Source organism: Pituophis catenifer, unplaced genomic scaffold (assembly GCF_029215685.1).
Source record: "Pituophis catenifer annectens isolate HBS135680 unplaced genomic scaffold, rPitCat1.0.hap2 SCAF_5, whole genome shotgun sequence".
Lineage (NCBI taxonomy): Eukaryota > Metazoa > Chordata > Lepidosauria > Squamata > Colubridae > Pituophis > Pituophis catenifer.
In genome coordinates this window covers 7,363,243-7,383,089 of record NW_027256885.1, presented here as the reverse complement: position 1 = coordinate 7,383,089, position 19,847 = coordinate 7,363,243, and the positions used below count along the sequence as shown (strand labels likewise).

At 56.3% G+C, this 19,847-nt stretch overlaps 1 protein-coding gene across 3 annotated transcripts in view; it reads right to left on the bottom strand.

Moving 5' to 3' along the window:
* Positions 1-19,847, bottom strand: part of SLC4A2 (solute carrier family 4 member 2) — a 40,613-nt gene that overhangs the window by 8,837 nt on the left and 11,929 nt on the right. The window contains exons 2-15 of one of the 3 annotated variants that reach the window (XM_070944538.1): positions 13,771-13,916; positions 10,614-10,791; positions 10,196-10,458; positions 9,989-10,122; positions 9,436-9,656; positions 8,650-8,786; positions 8,240-8,420; positions 7,243-7,378; positions 6,576-6,756; positions 5,017-5,140; positions 4,736-4,920; positions 904-1,129; positions 402-623; positions 29-177 (exon numbers count right to left, since the gene is read on the bottom strand). In XM_070944538.1, coding sequence (XP_070800639.1) covers positions 29-177; positions 402-623; positions 904-1,129; positions 4,736-4,920; positions 5,017-5,140; positions 6,576-6,756; positions 7,243-7,378; positions 8,240-8,420; positions 8,650-8,786; positions 9,436-9,656; positions 9,989-10,122; positions 10,196-10,458; positions 10,614-10,791; positions 13,771-13,830 — 2,397 coding nt within the window. In that variant the 5' untranslated portion in view covers positions 13,831-13,916. The remainder of the gene's footprint in view (positions 1-28; positions 178-401; positions 624-903; positions 1,130-4,735; positions 4,921-5,016; positions 5,141-6,575; positions 6,757-7,242; positions 7,379-8,239; positions 8,421-8,649; positions 8,787-9,435; positions 9,657-9,988; positions 10,123-10,195; positions 10,459-10,613; positions 10,792-13,770; positions 13,917-19,847) is intronic. The other 2 variants (XM_070944540.1, XM_070944539.1) reach the window with 2 other exon arrangements.

Sequence of the window (19,847 nt, the reverse complement as noted above, 5' to 3'; positions counted from 1 at the left end):
CGGAAATCTGGGCAGCCCCCAAACTCACCGTGAAGAAGGCTTCCTCAAAAACCAGGAGGGGCCCCGAGAAGCCGATGACCAGGAGTGGCTGAGCCCCCAGGAGGCAGAAGAGAACACCCTGAATGGCCGTGGAAATGATCAGCTCTGAGACCCCAATTAGCCCCTCGGTCTTCTCGCCTGGAAGAGATGGAGGGCGAAGCTGAGGTTTAGGGGGGTCCCCAGCCCCAGCTCCCTTGCCTCCCCTGTGGACCTAGAGGCCCTTGAGCCAGCCCCAGGCCTGTAGAAGCCAGGGGCTCCGCTTCACCTGGAAGAGACAACGGTGGAGCCCAGGCTCAAAGAGCCCTGAGCCCCAGCTCCCTTGCCTCCCCTGTGGCCCCGAATCCAGGCCCCCCCTTGCTCACCCAGCAGCCCCCCAAAGGTGATGGCAGGCGAGAGGGCTGCAAAGTAGATGAAAATGACAGCCGCCAGGCACTGAGGGTCCAGGGCATCCCGGAAATCGCTGAGATACTTGGGGTAACGCCGACGGACATCCCGGACAAGCCCCCCAAAAGGTCGGCCAGTGCGTTGAAGAGGATCGGCCTCCAATTCTTCTTCCTCCTCCTCCACCTTCAGCTTCAGCAAGGCTGGGGTGGTGCAAACAGGGAATCAGGGAGGGGGAGGCCTGCCATAGCCCCACATCCCACCCCACTCTGATCACAAGAGCCCGCCTTGTAAGAGGGTCTTGGGTGAATTAGCACTTGGCATTTCCCAGAACAGACCTCGGTTTGCCTTATGTGTGGACAGAAGAAACAGAGGAACCAGGGCAAAGGAACCAACACACACACACACACACACACACACACACACACAAATGGCCGAAGCCGAAGCAAGGGTCTGCAGCCCCCACCCCCATCCCCAGCCTACCTTTCTCCTCCGGTGATTTGGGCTCCAGGGCTGCCCCGGCCATCAGCCGCCGTTCCTGCTCCTCCCTCCGGCGCAGCATCTCCCGCTGGAAGTGCGCTACGCTCCGTAGCAGCTCCTCACCCTGTACCTCCGAGGGCGGCAGCACCACGCTGCAGTCCAGGAACTCATTGATGGCCTGCAGCAGGTCGTGCCGGTCGTCGGCCAAGTAAGCTGCTTCGTGGAATTGCTGGGGACCAAGTGCAGAAGGGGATGGTTGCAGTCAGAACAACTCGCCGTGGCCAACTCATTGCAGTCAACTCGCCATGGCCAACCTGCTACAGCCAACTCGCCACGGTCAACTCGCCACGGCCAACTCACCGCAACCAACTTGTTGTGGCCAACTCTCTGCGGCCAACTCTCTGCAGGACAATTGAACAATTAAATTGAATTTTTTAAACAATTACACAAATGTTTTAAGGTTTGCCATTCACGTTTCATTCTGTCTCTGCTTTTGCATCTGTTCTTTAATTATTCTATTCCAACATTTCTTTCATATTAATGTAACTCTTGTCCTACAGTGAGCTGTCCTGGAGTGAGATGGCCATGGAGAGTTAGCCATGAAGAGTTGGCCATGGTGACTTCCGGTTTGTTGCTTGTCGCTGCCAGACGTTCCTCTGGGATCGTCAGCTTCCATCGCCTGTCAGAGCCGCCTTCACAACGGAAAGGCGGCTCGAAAAAACTCCGTTTCCATGAGGAAACGGAGATAGAGCCGGCAGGGGTGGGTAGAACTCTCTGCGGAGTCCCAAAAGTTTTTCCTTTACTTTTGGGACGGAGCGGATGAGATGCCCCGTATCCCCAGCCGCTGCTCCGGGCTTTGGGAGACCTCTGCTGATGCAGAGCCAGGCGTCAAAAGCAAGCCTGCAAATTTAACAGACTACTCAAAGAAAATGTGAGCTGGACCTGTAATACTGAACTGCAAGTATTTTACTGATTTTTTAAAAGAAATTACTTAAGAGAGAGGAGGAAAAGAAAGAGGAAAAAAAAGCCTTTTAAAATGGCGTCGGCTGGAGGAGAGGCAGAAAGGGAAAGTCCTTCCGTTCTTTATTACTACAATGTAGCGGAATAAATACCACTGGCTACATTTGTAGACAAAACTTCGCTCCTGTGTTTTTTTTCTCTTTTTCTCTCCTTGGAGACCTGATATTGTTGTTGATTGGAAAGAAGTCTTTCTTGCTTTTTTTTTTTTTCTACAAAGCCTGCTTGGGCGGAAACATGGCACTGAGACTCATAAAGTCAGATAAACAAGAAGGGGGGGGATTCCCCCACCAACAACTTAAAGGAACAAGTCTTAACTCTTCAGTCTGAGAAACCTGTTTTTAATATAATAGAATTTTTTATAGAAGAGATTGAAAGAAGGGAGGAGATTGTGAATCAGCAATTTGAAAAATTTAAGCAGGAAATTAAAGAATTGGTGAAATCTAAGTTTGATTTTTTGGAGAAAAAATTCTTAAAAATGGCTAATGGTTTTACAGAATTTATGATGCAGTTGGATACAAATACTAATGTACTAGAGTCTAAAATGGAAGGAATTCAAGATAAATTGGACAATAGAATCCAAAAAATTGAAAATGACTTGATAAATATTCAGGATAATAGCTTAGAAGAAAAATCTAAAATGAATGCTGATCAAAAGTATGGTAATGCAGAAAATTTGCAACAGAAGATTGAAAAAGAGATTTTAATGGTACAATATAATTTTACAGAATATGCGATAAGATTAAGAGGTTTGCAGGAAAATAATAGAGATGATTTAAGGAAAATATCTTCTGAATTTCTAGCTGGGATTCTAAAGGTTCAACCTGATGAAGTGTTTTGTAGGATTGACAGAGTTTATCGAATCAACTCCTGGAGTGCCAAGCAAAGGCAATTGCCTAGAGATGTGGTGATTTATTTTACAGACAAAGAAATTAGGAATAACATCGTGCAAAATTCCTTCAATTCTAAGTTGCAATTGCATGGAAGAAAGATTTGGATTTACAAGGAACTCCCACCTAAGATATTGATGGAAAGGAAGAAATTTGGTTTTCTGGTGAATGAGTTAAAAAAGAGAAATATCACATACAGGTGGGACGCCCCAGTTGGTATTATATTTAGATATCAAGGAGAAAGATATCAGCTAAACACTGTTGAAAGAGCGGAAGAATTTTATCAAAATAGGTTGAAAATGAACTTAACATCTTCAGGTATAATACAGGATAAGCAGAAGGAGCTGGAAATAAAGGTAAAATATCGAGATATAGAAATTGTACCAGATGAATTGCCTTTGGATTTATTGGATACCCCAGCTGGACCATCTACAAATCTGAGAGAAGTGGCATCTAACCTTAAGGTGATGACTTATCAAGGCAAGGATAAGCATGGAAACCAATTAGGTGAAATACAAGGGATAAAAAAGAAATATGAGATACAAAAACAAAACCAACAAGATCAATCTACAAAGCAGAACAAAATCCGACCAGATGATACACAATTTGTAGAAAAGAAACCAGGATGGAAACCAAACCCACAAAAAGTAAAGAAAAAAAAGAAATAGGTGGCATAATAGAAATTTCTAAATCAAGCAACAGTGAAGCCAGTGACTTTAAAATATGAATGATTATGTGTAAACACAGAAGAGGCGACGTATTGGTTAATATCATCCTGAAGATTGTGGCAGATCTCTGCATGGCCGTAATTTGGGGACGTGAAATGAGCCTTAAACTGATGGATTTGAATTATCCATTTTGGAATTTTTTTTTTTTTGTGTTGATAAATATATTATATTATCTTGAATCACATGGCAAGAGAATTATGCTGGGGCATGCAGAAGATCGGGTTGTTACCCACTACGATGACGGGAATTAATAATCCAGATGAAACCCACTATTATTACTATATGGAATATAATTATAATGTCACTCGGGTGGTTGTTTTTACTTTTATATATATAAGAAGATATTTACTACTGATGGGGGCAGATATGATTGAAGATCTTGAATAAACTGTTGCAGCAGCAAGTTATGTTACCCGATTATGGATGTTGGTTCTACCAATCCAGTGGAAAGACCTTAAAGAAGATACTATATGGATTATAAATTTAAAGTCATTGTCTTTTCTTTTTTCTTTATTTAGATATAATGGAAAATATAGACATATATTTTTAAGTAGTGTGGGCAGTGAATCAAAGATATTAAGAAATGTTGTGTATGGTAATTTTGCTTGATAGTGGGTGAATAAGCTAGTTAGTAGATTGATTAGTCTAAGAAAAGGGATTTTTAAGTGATATATTTAGGGGAGTGGAGGAAATGGATAGAGTGGAATAAATGTTAAACTAGATTTGATGGGGAAGGCTGCTTTGAAATGTTATAGAATATATATAGAAGATTAAATGTTAAAGTAGGACTTATTGTATAGTTTTAAAGTGGAGAAGTTATTTTATAATGTCATAGTATAATATTTTTTTTTCCTTTTTTTTCCTTTCTTTTCTCTTTTCTCTTTTCTGAAATGTATGGATAAAGGGGGATGTTATAATATTAATAATATTTTTAGTAAGTAAAGGTCAATATCTAGAGGAGGGAGTAAGTAATCTGTTATGAAGTAGGTTTTTTTTGTTATGAAGAAGTCATAGGGGGGGATGGGTGGGGTGGGGAGGGGGGGTTAGGGAGGGGGAGGGAGAGGGGGCGGAAAAAAGGGGGAAAAATCTGTATTTGAAAACTTTTTCAATTAAAAAAAAAAAAAAAAAGAGTTGGCCATGGCGAAATGTCCTAGACCCCTCCGGAAGGCCTTGAGTGCCGGGTCCCAGGATGGCACCTACCTTGTCGGACATCAGGGTGGAGATAGAGCGCCCGATCTCGTGGTAGTCCATGTTGGCACTGCTGGGGCCCAAAAGCACGAACAGGAAGCGTACCGGCACTGGCACCTCCAGGACGGTGTCCAGCTGAGCAGCCTCCTGCAGCCGCACGAAGGCCATGGTGGGCTGGTCCAGGAACTGCACACAACCTGCGGGGAGAAGACGGGTGTGGGGTGTCCGTCGAGGCCTCCCCCCCCCAGCCCTCTCCAGGGCTAGAGTCCTCTGTCACCCCCCAATTTCCTTACCCACGAGCACCACAGTGGCTTCGGCATTGTCTGGAATCTTCTCTAGCAGCTTCAGCTCATGTTTCGACTTGGAGCGAGTGATGGTGCCGGACAGAACAGGGGAGGCCACTTTCTTCTGCAAAGTCTACAGGAGGAGAGGATGGGACCGGGAATCCATTGGCTGCTGGACGCCCCATCAATGTTCCCACCAGACGCCCCTCAACTCTTCGCCAGCCCCCAAACCTGATTCCAGTAAGAAGCCCATAAATAACAGAATTACAGAAGGGACCTTGGAGGTCATCTAGACCAACCCCCTGCTCAAGAAGAACCTTTACAATATAAGAGTTGGAAGAACCTTGGAGGTCATCTAGTCCAACCCCCTGCTCAGGCAGGAGACCCTTTCCAAATTACAGAATCACAGAATTGGAACGGACCTTGAAGGTCATTAGTCCAACAGCCTTGTCAGGCATAAATGGCCAAAAACCAGGAAAAAGCATCACAAACTGCAATCACGGGATTGTGGAATGCCGTGGCCCATCCTGTGGTCATGTGACCTTAGGGTGGGGGTGCGGTGTCCCAGACTGCTTAGGGTGGCCAGGGCTGCTTGACTGGCCATGAGCACCAGTTCTGTGGGTCTCAGGACTTCGAGCAGTCATAAAAACTGCCCGTCGTTAAGCGAGGACTAGCTGTAATTTCACTGCAAGGCTTCTGCTGGGACTCAAAACATTTCCTGTTCCACTTTCTCATCCCGTGCTGGGTTTCCAGGTCAACAATGCAGCTCAAGTAAATTTGTAGCTACCCCCCCCCCCCACCCCCAGCATGAGAGGCTTCCCTGCTGGAGCGACCCAAGGGGGGAGGGGAGGGGGGAGGGAGGCTTGAACCCACCTCCCTGAACCAGAGCCCCCTGATCTCAACATCTGTCACAATTTATTTAGTGCTCTCTGAGCTGGCTGGTTTTCTTGCAGACGTTTTACTGCCAAGCTAGGTAACATCATCAGCACTGGAAGAGACAATGGGGTTCGCTCTCTAAACTCCTTTCTTGCCCTGATAACGTTACCTAGTCGGGTCACAAAACATCTGCAAGAAAATAACCAAGCTCAGAAAGCAACAGCGACCCCCCCAGTCATCCTCCTCCTCTTTCCCTTTCCCTTCTCTTCCTCCTCCTCCCCCTCTCCTCTTCTCCTCCTCAATCCCCCTCCCTTCTAGCACTGATGTTACCTAGTTGGGTCACAAAACATCTGCAAGAGAACCACCCAGCTCAGACACCACCAGGGACACCCCCCCCCCCCCATTCAACCCAGAACTGCAAAGATCCTATCACCACCATTCATTTGTTCGAACAGCTGCGATCTACGATTGGCGGTGGACTTGAACCCGGGTCTGCTCCATCCTAACGTTGGATCTTCTTTGGCCATTCCCATCTAAAAGGCCATCTGCCACGTCTGCCCCCCACCCCCAGTGGTTTCTCTCCCTTCCCCCTCCTTGTCTCACGGGCGGGGAGGGTGTCTCTTCCTCACCCATAGGGTCCAGGCAAGTTGGCTGCCCCTTGGACCAGGCGGGGGATCTCCGTGAAAGCTCACCTCCTTCTCAAGGTCCACCTGCGTCTCATGCTCACCCACAGGGCCAATGAGTGGATCGGTGACGGTGGGCTCGGGGCCTTCTCCGACGTGGTTGGCAGTGTGATGGTGACCCAGCAGAGAGCCGAGCGAGCCGGCTGAGATATTGCGAGGGAAGGAGAACTCTTTCTCATCGCAGGGATGGCTGTGGGAGAGACCACCTTGTGCGTCAAGCTGTGCCTTGGCCAGCATCTCCGGCAGCACCCCAGGAAGAAAGAGGGGCTCTGGGGAAACTGGCGGTCCGGACGAGCGACCCTTGCCATCTGAAAGAGCAACCCTTCCTGCTCCAGATGAGCAACCCTCACGTCCAGACGAGTGACCCTCATGCTCTGGACGAGCCACCCTTGTGTTCCAGACGAGCCACCCTCACGGTCCGGATGAGCCACCCTCATGGTCTGGACGAGCCACTCTCGTGGTCCCGACAAGCGAGCCTCGTGGTCCCGACAAACGAGCCTCACCGTGCTGACGAGCTACCCTCACTGTCCAAATGAGCTACCCTCGCCATCCGGACGAGCGAGCCTCGCATTCCGGGTCCTCCAGCTGGGTCCAAAGCTGTGCGACGGGGGTGGCTTTCCCTGCCTCAGTCTCTCCTCAACCTTCAGCGGGACAGGGGTAAGACTGACACACTCACCTATGCTTAAGCAGCAGCGCCCGCAGCACATTGGCGCGGTCCTCGGCACGGATCTGGTCGGAGATGATCATCTGCTCCACCACTTGATGGGCCACCCCTGGCAGCGTCTTCTGATCCAGGTCGAGAAGGACTGCACCTACAGGGGAGAGGAGGGGGGGTCGGGGGAGGGCGCACTTGAGCAGCCACACCTGCTGCCAGTGGTCCTACAGTTGGTTCCCTAGGTGAGAAGGCCCCATGTCTAGGGCAGCGGCGGGGAGACCGCTGGCTGCCCATGTCAGCTACTCCCGGTCCCTTCGTCCTTCCGTCCTGGACGTATAACCAATTCAAAGGCCATCTGATCAATCTCTGGCCTCACTTTCTCTCCTGGATTAATCCTTGTACTGGCCTGGTAGAAAGGCTCACTCTCTGCTCTGCACCCACTCCGGATTCCAGAATCCCCCAACTGGCAAAAGGAACCAGTTTGCTCAGGAGTGAAATGCTCCCGGTTTGGACTGGATCGGGCGATCCGGTAGCGATCGTGGCCGGTAGTTCGGAGAACTGGTAGCGATGGCGGAGCAAAGCTCTGTCCACCCGCCTGGGTGTCGTTACTTCCTGGTTTTAATGTGTTCTTTACCCTCTGCGCATGGGCAGAAAGTTTTGCATGCACTTCCGAACTGGTAAGTAGATTTCACCCCTGCTCCACCCCCCCTATCCTGCCCCCCATTGTCCCCTCTTTTGCCTTCCCTTTTTTTCATCCAGGTGCTCACAGCAAAATACCAAAAAGGCTCCTCCCCCGGTCCCTCCCACAATCCGGACGCGTACAAGCAGCCAGAAGCAGCTTGGCAAAGCAGGCACAAGAGTCTCTGGACCCAGAGGGCACAGCCACAGTCCGGGCCCGCCCCACTGAACTGGCAGCAGTGCTCCAGGTCTATTCGATCCTGGAAAAAAACTCCGGGGGCAGCAGCCCTCACCACCCTCTCAGACCCACGGAACCCTCCTCCCACGCCCCGTTGCCTACCGTGGGCGAGGGTCCTGCGTAACTCCAGCAGGCTTCGGAAGGAGAGGGAGGCCACGTGGGGCTTCCCCCATCGGTCGGTCTCCTCCTCCACATCTTCCTCAAATTTGATCCAGCGGGCCGTCTCTTTCCACTGCAGCTCCTGGTTCTTGTCCAGGGTCAGTTCGTTCAGCTCCACAAACACCTACATCAGAGGGGGAGGGCGGACAAGAGCAATGCTCGGGGGGGGTCGGAACTGGCAAGACCACCCTCCAGAGCGGGACCCCTGGAGCAGGACCTCTCTGGTCTGGTGGGTGGACCAGAGCGCCCCAACAGCAGCTTCAAGGCCTCGGTTTCCCGAATAGGCCCATCCGAGGTTAGCCATGGGCAGAAAGCCCCTCCTCCCAAGCCCGGATTTTTCCTCCCCCACTCACCTCGTGGGGCTTCCGGTCCTGCTTCCGCAGCCGGGTGCTGGCCTCCTGCCGGTCCTTGCCCAGGTGCACCACCTGCCCTTTGGTGCTCTTTCGAACCAGGTGCCGGCGCACGCCTGGCACGTCCTCAAACCTATGGCCTGTGGCAGAGGATTGGTGAGAGGGGGGACACTGACAGCCAGACCGCCCCAACAAGGCCTTCCTAGGACATCCTCCGGCGACCCTCGCTCACGCACCCCCCCCCCCCAACAAGGAGGGAGGTCTGGGTACTCAGTTTCCAGGGCTAGAAGGCTAGAGGTGACAGTCTCCACACGGACAGAGGGCGTAGAACAGGGGTGTCAAACTCAAGGCCTGGGGGCTGGATCTGGTCCGTGATGTGGTTAGATCTGGCCTGCAAGGCTACCCTGAAAACAGTGAAAGACCAGCCCCTGGCGCCTCAGCCCCAGCACTGATCTAAAACTTGGTGGTGGCCATCTGGGCCCAAACGTGGTCAGCCTTAGATCTGCATGGAGTCAGCGATCCCATGGAGACAATGGATCCCCCCAGCCCCCCTCCGGCCACTACAGGCCCCCCCACTCAGCATGAGCAATGTCGAGCTGACCACGACCACCCCAGTCATGTCCACTCGGCCCCCCCCCCCAAGGTCAACCCCAACCCTGATGCGGCCCTCAATGGAATTGAGTTTTGACACTCCTGGCGTAGAAACTGGAGATTGCTCTAAAAGTTCTGGGCTCCACTTTTCCCCTCCCAGCCCGGAAGCTGCTCTTCCGTCCTCCCAGCCCGACTCACTCTTCATGTAATCCAAGTCTGACGAGGCCAAGGTCAGGGCCTCCGACTCGTCGGTGGGCACATTCTGGTACCACGCCTGCTCCATGCCCGTCATGCTGCCGATGCGCCGCCGTTCGTTGAGGTTATAGCTGCGGTGGCTCGGCTGCGATTTGGAGAGTGGGCGTTCAGCCGGGGAGCCGCCCTCGGCCACCCCGGCAGCCCCAGAGTCCTCCAGGTCGGAGCTGCAAGACATAGGCCCGTCTCAGCAACTGGGGCCCAGTAGTCCTGTCTTGGATTGACCCCCATTTTCTTTGCCTCTAGGTGCCCAACAGAGCCTGGCATTCTCCTGGCTCCCCGGATGGTACTGTGCCCATCGAACAGGAGAAGGAAGAGCCCACCACACCCGCAGCTCTTCCAAAGCAGAGTTCCCCCCCCCCTGTCCTCACGCCACTTCTCTCCCCTACCCAGGAAAGACCCCTTGGCGTATTCTGCATCTCCCGAACCCCGCAATCCAGAAGCACCCTTGCCCCATAGCAGCCCCGTCCTTCCCCAAAGCTGCCTCGGGCCTCCTTACCTGCTTGATTTGGTTCCCCCCGCCGCCTGGGGGCTTCTAGCGTCGGCCCTCGGCCCTGAGGGCAGAGCAGGGGTCCCAGCTGGCTCCCCGGAGAGGGGGCTCTGACGTTCTGTGTCATCCGCCTGCAGGAAGAACTGGAAGTTCCAAAAGGAGGGTCAGCACCAGGTTAGGACACTCGCCCTTGCCTCCCTCCCCATCCGCCCCTACCTGCACCCCCTCAGGAGAGCTGGTTGGCAGCAGCTCCTCTGGGGTAGGCTCAGTCTCCGTGTCGCAGGTGTCATCCTCCCCTTCCTCTTCCTGGCCCACTTCTGCCTCCTCTTCGATGGTAGGGGTCTCCCCAGCTACCGAGGCCCGGGCTCTGGGGGTTTTTTTCTTCTTCTTCTTGCTTTGCGAGCCCTTTTTCCGCCGGCCCTCAGAGGGCAAGTGGGCAGATAGTGGGTGATGGATATGACGGGAAGACTGGCGGTGGTCTGTGGAAGAGGCAGGGGCTGTAACTCCCAAGGACGGCCCCTCCCCAGCTGCGAGACACAGGGTCACCCATCCCCATCTCTGCTGTGCTAGGAAGAGCTTCCCCCCTCTTTCCCACTGTGCCCCAAAGACCACCGCCCCCTCCCCATCTACCTACATTCAAAATCCTCCTCGCTGTAGCTCCGGCCAGCTTCCTCCACGCCCCGCGGGTGTGCGTCCTGCAAGAGCTCCTCGAAGCGCTCCACTCGCAACTCCCGGCTCAGGTCCTTCTCCTCCTCCTCCTCCTCTTCCTCCTGAGGCCCCGCGAAGGGGGGAGACGCGGAGGGTTCCAGCTGCTGAGCAAGCACACAAAACTCCTTCAGCACTGGCGCTCCATGCGAGTTTCGAGCTTGGGGGAAGGGGCGCGTGGAGTGAGCGAGGGACCCACGTTAAGACTCTTGCCTACCTGAGCCATGGAGCTCCGGCTGCAAAGGCGGCTCTTGGCCGCCCGTGGGATTTATTTGGCCGTGGGCAGCCAGGGAAGGTCACGCCGTCCGTGGGTGGGCGGTGGCGGCTCCATCGCTTCCCATGCCACTCCAAATATTGACTGATTGGGGCGCCCCTCGCGCCGGCTGACACCGGCACAGATTGGCCCATCCTGACCGCCTCCCTCCCGGCTCAAGGTGACCCACGCAAGGTCTCCAGCCACGCAGGGAAAAGCTGCCCCCCTTCTTCCATCCCTGGCCCAAACTCGGAACCGACTCCCCGGCTCCGCTGCTGGGTCACAGTCCAGATCACCTGGGAAGAAGGGGTGCCCCACCCCCAAGAAACCCCCTCCCCTCCTCGACTGTAAGACCCAACCGGCCACCTATTCGGAGGGAGGGAAAACCCCTCTCCTGCTCCAGCCAGCCCCCCCAACCCTATCCCTGCCTCTAAAAACCCTCTGAGCATGTTCAGAGTGCAACACACACACACACACACACACACACACACACTGCAAATTAAAGGAAAGCTCTGAGCGGGGTCTTTAGCTTCGGTTTATGGGGCGTGGTGGGGGCTATGAACCCAGCCGACCGATCCTGGTGCGCTGAAGAGGGTCCCCAGGGTCCAAAGGATAAAACGCCTCCTGGCAATGTCAGGGATGGGGCACATGGGCTCGGGAGTCCCTGCCTTTCTTCTCCCATCCCAGGCGTGCCCTGCTCTGCGCTGGCTGCTTCACTTCTTCTGCGCCCACCTTGTGCCCTGTGTCCTTAAGGAGTAGTCCTCAAGGGTACTACATCAACAGGGAGGAGAGTAAGCAGTTGTGGGGGGAAGGTTACTACAAGGTTCCGTCTTAGGCCCAGGACTCTTCCATAGCTTTATCAATGACTAAGATGAGGGACTAGAAGGGGAACTCATTCAAATTTGCAAAGGACCCTAAGATGGCAGGAACAGCCAACAGCCAACACCCCACAAGACAAGCTCAGGATCCAAATAGACTCGAACCCGGGGCCCTATCCACCAAAATGCAATTCAGAGGGCCTGTGGGGAGCCCTTTCTTTGGGGATCACGAGTGCAAGCTGGTCCATGGCATAACCACCCCCCCCAAAAATGTTTAGCCATTCCCCCCACAGCACAGCCTGGCTTTGAGCAGATGCGGTGTGGAGACACCCCACCGGCCCCCTCTGGATCCATTAGGCACACCCGAAGGACCCACCAAGGCACCTGGGGTGGGGGTGTGGAATTGGCAGGCCAAATTCGGGTGCCTGTCTGCCACGGCTATGGGTCAAGACCTCCACACACAGCCAGCCAGCACCCCCCCCCCTCCATCCAAGGGTTCCTGATGGGGCAGTTTGCAGTTCAGCCCAGGAAAACCTGCGTCCCACGGAAGGGCCATCTTGTGCATGCCCCCCCAACATGCTTCATCCCTCCCTCCTGCCTCCCCCCACCTCTCCTACGCTCCAAAGTGGGGAAGGGGTCCTGTTCAGCCTGCCAATCCTGCCCCAGATAAACGTGCCACTCTGTGTGTGTGTGTGTGTGTGTGTGTGTGTGTGTGTGTGTGTGTGTGTGTGTGAGCAGCAGCTCCCTGGGTGGCTTGACCTTCACAAGCCCCAAAAATGGCCCAATGTGGGGAAGTAGAACCCCCCCCCAAGAGCTCCATCCATTGAGTGCCGGCTTAGTCTAGATCAGTGGTCCCCAACCCCCGGTCCGCGGACCGGTGCCGGGCCGTGGAGTACCTGGCACCGGGCCGCGCAGCGGCCGGGGGACATGAACGCTGCAGCGCAAAGGCTCCTGGGCCGTGCGCAAAAGCTCCTCGGCCGTGCGCAAAGGCTCCAGGGAAGAGAGCCCCGCGCAGGTACGCACGTGTGGCCCAAAGCCCCTACCCCTGCGCGCGCTCAGCGGGCCACGGTAAAATTATCAAAGGCTGATTGGTCCGCGGCGATAAAAAGGTTGGGGACCACTGGTCTAGATGACCTCTAGGATCCAGGCTGGGCAATGGGAAAGGGAGGGAGGAAGGGATGTGTGGTCCGAAGGATGGTCTCGGCTTGTCGTTCGTTCAGAACTGCGATAGGAAATAATCACCAGTAACACACAGAGAATCAGGGTTTACTTTGGCAATGATAAGCTTGCAGTCAAAAGTAAAGTACAAGTCGGTGTTTTGGTTCAAAGTCAGCGCTGGGTGTAATCACACCACAGCGCTATTTAACAAAAACTCAGCCCCTTAAACATACATCCGGTGATTATCAATCAAGCACCCCCCACTCCCTTAACAGTAACAGCTGCGAGCAGCGAGGACAGCAGAATCGGAGAGGCCCAGCAACGTCATCAATCATTGCCCTGAATGCTGCTATCCAGGAACTGTTTGTGTGTTCTCTGCGGCTGCTTATCTCCACTCCTTCGTCTCCCACACCCCCCATCAATGGCGAGCTCCGGCAGGACTCGACAGATGGTCTCCTAGGGCTGCTCCAGAGGGGTGAGAAGGGCGGCAGTCCAGACTCAGGATATTCCCCCCCATCCCAGTTACCCCCTCCTCACCCCACAAATCAGAGACTGGATGGTGTCTCTTCTGGCTCTTCCCCAGGGTGTTCACCCACCCCCCGTCCTCACATATTTGGGGAAATCAAAAAGGGAGGTGGGAGGCTGGCAGCCCCTCGGCTCCTTGACCCATGGGTGTGGGGGGGGAAGGAAAGCCGACCTGGGGCCCAATTCTGACCTCCACCTTCAGCTCTTCGGCATTTGGGGCCAACCGTCCCGAGACCCCCACACATGCCCAATGTGTAGGGCTAGAGATGCCAGCCCCGGGTACCCCACCCAATCCAAGCCCCCTCCTCCCCTGAGATGGGGGGGTGACTCACCCCTTCGGAGGTGCCGGAGATGACATGACGGTGCTCGGCGGACATCCGGCCGCGGCTCATGGCAACCTCCTCCTGGCGGGAGAGCCCAACCCTTACCCTTTCTCGTTCTCCTTAGGGCTCAGAGGAAAGAGTGGCGGCACCATAACCTGCAGAGGAGAAGTACGGTCAGTGGGGAGGGGGGGCACCCAATTCCCCACCTCCTCCCGGGGGTCCAGAGAGCCAGTTTGGAAAGAGAAGGGGCCACCAGACCCTCCTTCTGGCTCGGCAGACCGACTGTCCCATCCTAGTGACCTGGCAGAGACCGAGCCGCCTTAATTTGACTAGGTGGCTGTCAGATTGACTAGGTGGCTCAGTGGCTAAGACACTGAGCTTGCCGAGCAGAAAGGTTGGCAGTTCGGTGGTTTGAATTCCTGGTACAAGTCTCCTGCAAGTGAGCAGGGGGTTGGACTAGATGACCTCCAAGGTCCCTTCCACCTGTGTTACTGTTAATGCTGTTAAAATTCTCTGGCCAAAGATGGAGCCTGAGGGGGGTGGGTCTCTAACGCCGGCACCCCCCTGCCCAAAAAGGAGGAAGAAAGGGGAACTGGCCACAGCTGGCTGGGATCGAAACAGCCTCCTCCCTCCAACATGCGTCGTTTGGGGCCCTGAGCACATCCCTACCTGGGCCAGCCTTGCCACCTTGGTGTGTGTGTGTGTGTGTGTGTGTGTGTGTGTGTGTGTGTGTGTGTGACGGGGCTTCGTGCCCACCTCCGGTTTTGCACACGCATGGAGGTGGCAACGTCACAGGGGCTGCAAGCGTCAGATATATGGGACATGTCAGGCGATCAACCGAATCCCTCTCCCCAAATTGGCACCCCGGGAGAAGCAGCCATAAAACCAGTTGCCAGCTCAAAGCTGCCCCATGCCAGCCAGTCTGTGCCAACAGGTCAGCGAGATCCCCGGATAGAGGAAGGGGCCGGGCAGCATCCCTTCCCTCCCCCTCACCCAACAGGGAAGAAGGCCCTGGGGGGCTAAGGCTCGTGGGACCCATTCACGGGGGTCCTGAATAAATGAAACCCTCCAACAACCGGTTGAAGGCCTAGGCTGCCCACAGTCGTAGGCACCGGCCGGCAGGGAGGGCATTGCCAGTCGGGATGGGGGAGGCCCTTCGCTGCCAATCATTAACCGGTGGACTTTGGCCCTCCAGTCTTCGGCGGGTCACGAGTGCGGGACAGGCTTCAGAAGGGATTAGGTGGCTTTCCTCCGCTGACCCCCCTCCCAAACGGCCTGCCTGGCTCCCTCAGGCACCATGCTGCCAGGTGTCGAACCAGTCAGCCAGACGGGCTGCAAAATGCCTGTTCCCCCCACCAAATGCCCCTGCAAAAGAGGTCTCCTTCCTCCAGGACGGGCAGTTTGAGGAGGGCAGCCAGGGGTTTGGGGGGAGCAATCGGGGTCCCCCTCTTTCCCAAACCCAGGTGGCTGTCAAAGCTGGCAGTGGGGCATTTCGGGGCACCAAAACCAGAAGCCCCCCTCCTCGGGGGAACCGAGACCCCACCCATAAACCCTGGCTGGTGGATTCCCCCCGTCCTGTCCCGCTTGCTCTCCCCTCCACCCTCCCGCCGGGCGAGGGCTGCACCTACGTTTGTCTTGGCCCTTCCGCTCCCTCCCCGCAGGTGCCAAAATCAACCCTGGGCCCGGCAGGTGGCCGGTTTGATCCGGCCAGAACTGAGCGGCCCCTTCGTTGTTGCCATCACGCCGGCCCACTTCCCCGGCCCAGGTGGGCGCCTTTATGGAGTGGTGGCTTTACAACAGCACAAAGTTCGCTGCCTTTTTGTCTTGAAAGCAGCCTCTGTGCATATGCAGAGTGCCTTTCGCTAACTACCCTGGCTGACTTCTCAGCCCATAAACCATTGGCTGGCCTGACCCCCATCTTCACCCCCCCCACCAAAAAAAAGCCATGGAGCTCAGCTGCCTCCCGAGCACTCACCTCTGCCCCAGAGCCTTTATGTCCTGGGATGGAAGGGCATATGGGGAAGTGGAACGGGGCAGCCGGTGGGTGACTCGCCCTCACAAGGCCTTGGCTCATTCGCTTGGGAACTGTGGCGGGGGGGGGGAGACATGGCATAAGCCCACCCCCCACACCCATGGCACACAGTTTCCATGAACACAACCGATGGAAAAGATCAGGCTGGCTCCAGTGCCCTTCCAGATGCCAGGGACGTCTTCCCCAGTCCCCGCAGGCAGCCCTGCTGGCACCCACATCCGCTGCCCCCCTCCCCATGCCAAAGGCTTCTCTTGCATTCCCTTCCTGGGTGGCAAACCTTCCCCCCCAAATATGGGGAAGGGGATTTGGCCCTTGGCTCCAGCTCAGATGCCATCGGGCAGGGACGGGGAGGGGGGCTGGCAGCCCAGACTGGCATCCCATTGAGGGCCACGAGGCTGGCACCATGGGACACCCCGGAAGCAGGGCATGGGTGGGGGACATCCCCTCCCTCCCAACAGGGTAACCTCTGGTGCCCATCCTCACTGGGCTGGCAAAGTCTTCTGCCCCTCTCTCAGCCTGGCACCAACTCCAGAGGCCGGGTGAGGGAAGGCAGGGGTGCTTCCTTGCCACGAGACCGCCTGCCCCCTCTGGTGCCACCCTAGAGCCGGGGAAGGGGGGAGAACTGGGGAGGGGGAGGAAGCAGGATTTGGCAACTCTGCAGCTGCATTCCAGGGACGAGTCCCGGCTGGCCCGGCTAAGGCGATTATGGGCACCGAGTTGCCACCCAGGAGGCTTGGCTCCAGATTCCTGAGGATGCCCTCCCCCTTGTGGGGGAGGGGCAGAGGGAGCAGACAGGGTGAGGGTCTCACCGCCTTCCTCCCCCCCCACAGGAGCCTCCCTTCTTCTTGGTAGAGAGAGAATGCCCGGGTCCAGCAGTAACAGAGTGCCCTCCAAATTTGGGTGGGTGGGAGCGGAGAACAGAGATGCCATCGGGTTCGCCAATTCAAGACTCAATCCCTGAGCACGATGAAGCCCACCTGCTCTGCCCTAGAGGAGAGAGCGGGGAGAGGGCTACGGGGGGCATCCGGTGGCCTCCTGCACTCAGCGGGCCTGTTCACTCAACCCCTCCTGATGCCCGCTGCCCCGGATGGGCTGAGAACCCCCTAAAGACCCCAGCTGACGGCTCCCTTTCCCAGCTGGCATAGGTTTCCATGCCAGGCCCTTCTTGGCTTGTGCCCGGGGCTCCCCACCTGGCACTTTCCCTGACACCCCAGTTTGGCCACAGCAGCCAGGGTGCGCTGGGCGGTGGGGGGGAGGAGAGCTGCTGCCAGGATGGCGCCCGCTCTGCCAACAGACCTTCCTAGAAACACTGCCGAGATGCCAAGGGGAACCACTGTGGCTCCTTGGCGCCACCAAAGTAGTAACAGAACCCAGCACAGAAAGTAACGGTGGACTGGCTGGCTCAGTTCCTTGGCACGGCTGGTGAGAGGTGCCTGTGAGCCGAGAGGGTTCCTGCCCTGACTGCTGGGGGGGAGTAATGGTGTCCCCCAGCAGGCGGGGGACATCCCAGCCTCTCCGGATGGGAAGCCTTGATGCCCCCTACCCGTACGGTGAGGCAGTCTCTGCAAACGTGGGCACCGGCCGTTGGAAGCGGGCACACTTTTTAGACAGGAGGACAGACGCTGGGCCATGGGGACGGCAGCCCACCCAGGCAGAGCTGGAGTCACCCAGGCCTGCTAAAAATAGCCCTCTCCACAACCCCCCCCCCCCACTCCAGCACTGAGGTGAATCACCAGAAACCACAAGAGTCCAGAGGCGGGTAGCGCCTGGGCAGTGGGAAGGGGCTTGTCCTACGTGGGAGACATTTTGGCATCCCTCCCCCCCCCCGTCTCCCACCTGCGGGACCAGCTCTGCCAAGGCCGAAAGGAAAGCAAGACCCATCCGGCACTTGGAGACCACCCCCCATCCCAAATCCCTCCATCCCCCAGGGGGTACGCAAACCTCCTGGATGCCCAGTGCTTGGCACTTCCTGTCCTGGCCAGCCTGGAAGAACCGGTGATGCTGAAATTTGGAGGGGGGTGCCAGCTTCCCCTGGAGAGGAGGGAAGGAGGGGCCCCCCTCAAGACTCAATCCCTAGCTTGGAAAAGGAAGGGGGAGGGGGCGGGTGGCACAGCCACGAGACGGACATGCCAATCTGTTTGGGCACCTGCCTGAGCGTGACCTGACTTAAGGCCGGGCCAGCTAAGCATGCCCGCTGCTGCCAGAGAGGGGAAGTGAAGGGCTCCAAGACCCTCAGGGAATCCCCCCCAACAAATCAACCACGTTCCGTTTTCACCCTGGCAGCCTGGTGCCCGTCTGCCAATGGGGCATCACAGCAGCGGGAAGGGCCAGGCGGGCCGGGATGCCTCCCATCCCGACTCACCCATTGCTCCCTGGGCTCCCGCCGCTGCAAACGGTGCCGGGTGCCACATCTGACTCACCCAGAGCACACGGCCGGACTCGGAGACTGGCAGCAGCCCACCGGGCACCCTCCCCTCCCCCCACCAGTCGGAGACAGAGACTTCTGCCTGTGCCAAGACAGGCGGCCAGCTCAAGAGGGAGGGCGAGGAGGAAGCTAACACACACACACACACACACCTCCCAGAAGTGAGACCCTCACCTGCCCCCAGCCCTCCCTGGCACAGCAGCAGCGGGCAGCGTCCCGCCTGACAGGCGTGGATACCCGGGCGGGCAAGGGGGGTGCTGCACGGCGTCTCTTTGTTCTTCCGTGGCATCAGCAAAATGCCCTTTTGCCCCCCCCCCCCAGCCTCCTAAGCCTGCCTCGGTTGCAGCGGCCACCACTCTGCCCGGCCCGGCCCCTTCTCCCTCCCTGCCCGATGCCCTCTCCCAGGAAAGGGAAGGCTTGTGGGCAGACGGGGGGTGTGTGTGCTTTCTTCCATCCCAGGACGCCCTCTGCCCAGCCGGAGGAACTTCTGCCTGTCCGGATGTGTGCCGCTCTCCTCCCAGGGCACTCTCACTTTCCTTCACGTGTCCCCGCTCTGCCCCGCCCCAGGGAAGAGGAGATGCCCGGCCCCTCGATGCTGCCAACGGATGGTTACAGCCTCAGGCTCCCCCCCCTTCATAGAAAAGCCCCCTGCCAGGCCTCCGAAGGGCGGCAGACTGGCAAAGTGCGGGGTGGGGTGGGTAGGCTGTCCCCCCCCCCATAATGGGCACCTGTCAAGCCAACGGGAGGAGGGAGGGGGCACCAAACGACACCTTTATAGCCCGATGCCAGAGTGCCAGGGCTGTGCCCGCCTGTCCTTGCCGCCTGCTAGAAGGGGGTTCTGCTCCCCATTCCCGAGGGGGAACTCACACTCTGGCCCCCTCCCCTTTAACCAGGAGGGGAGACAAGATCAGGTGAGCGCAGGACAGGGGAGGTAGGGAGGGTGCCTGCTCTGCCAGTCAGGGGTGATGGACAGGAGCCCACCGCCTCTCTACCAGCCCCCGCTAAGTTGCTGCTCTGCCCCCCCCCCCAGCCTTAGTTCCAGCAGGTGCCAGGCCAAGAGAAGCCTCCCACCCCCCCGCCCCGCCCCCTCCCTGGAGTGACCCCTGGAGGGGAAGTGGGCTACCTGCCTCTCAGCCCCCTCCCCTGGCCTTGGCCGACCCGAGTGGGTGGGCTAGGTGCTTCATACGGGGAGTCCTCGACTGAACGGCCGCAATTCCCATCACTAAGCGAGACAGCGGTTCCTCCGGGACGTTTTTGTCCCAGTTTTGCGACTGTGCGTGCCACTGTTATTAAGGGAATCACTTCAGTTAGTAACACGGTCATTAAGGGAAGTGGACTTTGGCTTTGCTTTCCAGAAGGTCCCAAAGAAGGGACGCTGTGACCGTCACATATATGAGTTGAGAAGCCAAGCTTCTGAGTTTTGATGATGTGGTCTAGGGTCTCCTGCTTGAGCGAGGGGAAGGGGGGCTGGACTAGATGACCTCCGAGGTACCTTCCAACTGTGATTGATTGATTGGCTGAAAAAGGGGTCGTAAATCCCACTTTGCAGTGCCGGTCACTAAATGAAGCATTGTCGTATGTCAAGGACCACCAATATTTTCAAAGTCACTGCACCAAGCTTCTCTTTTT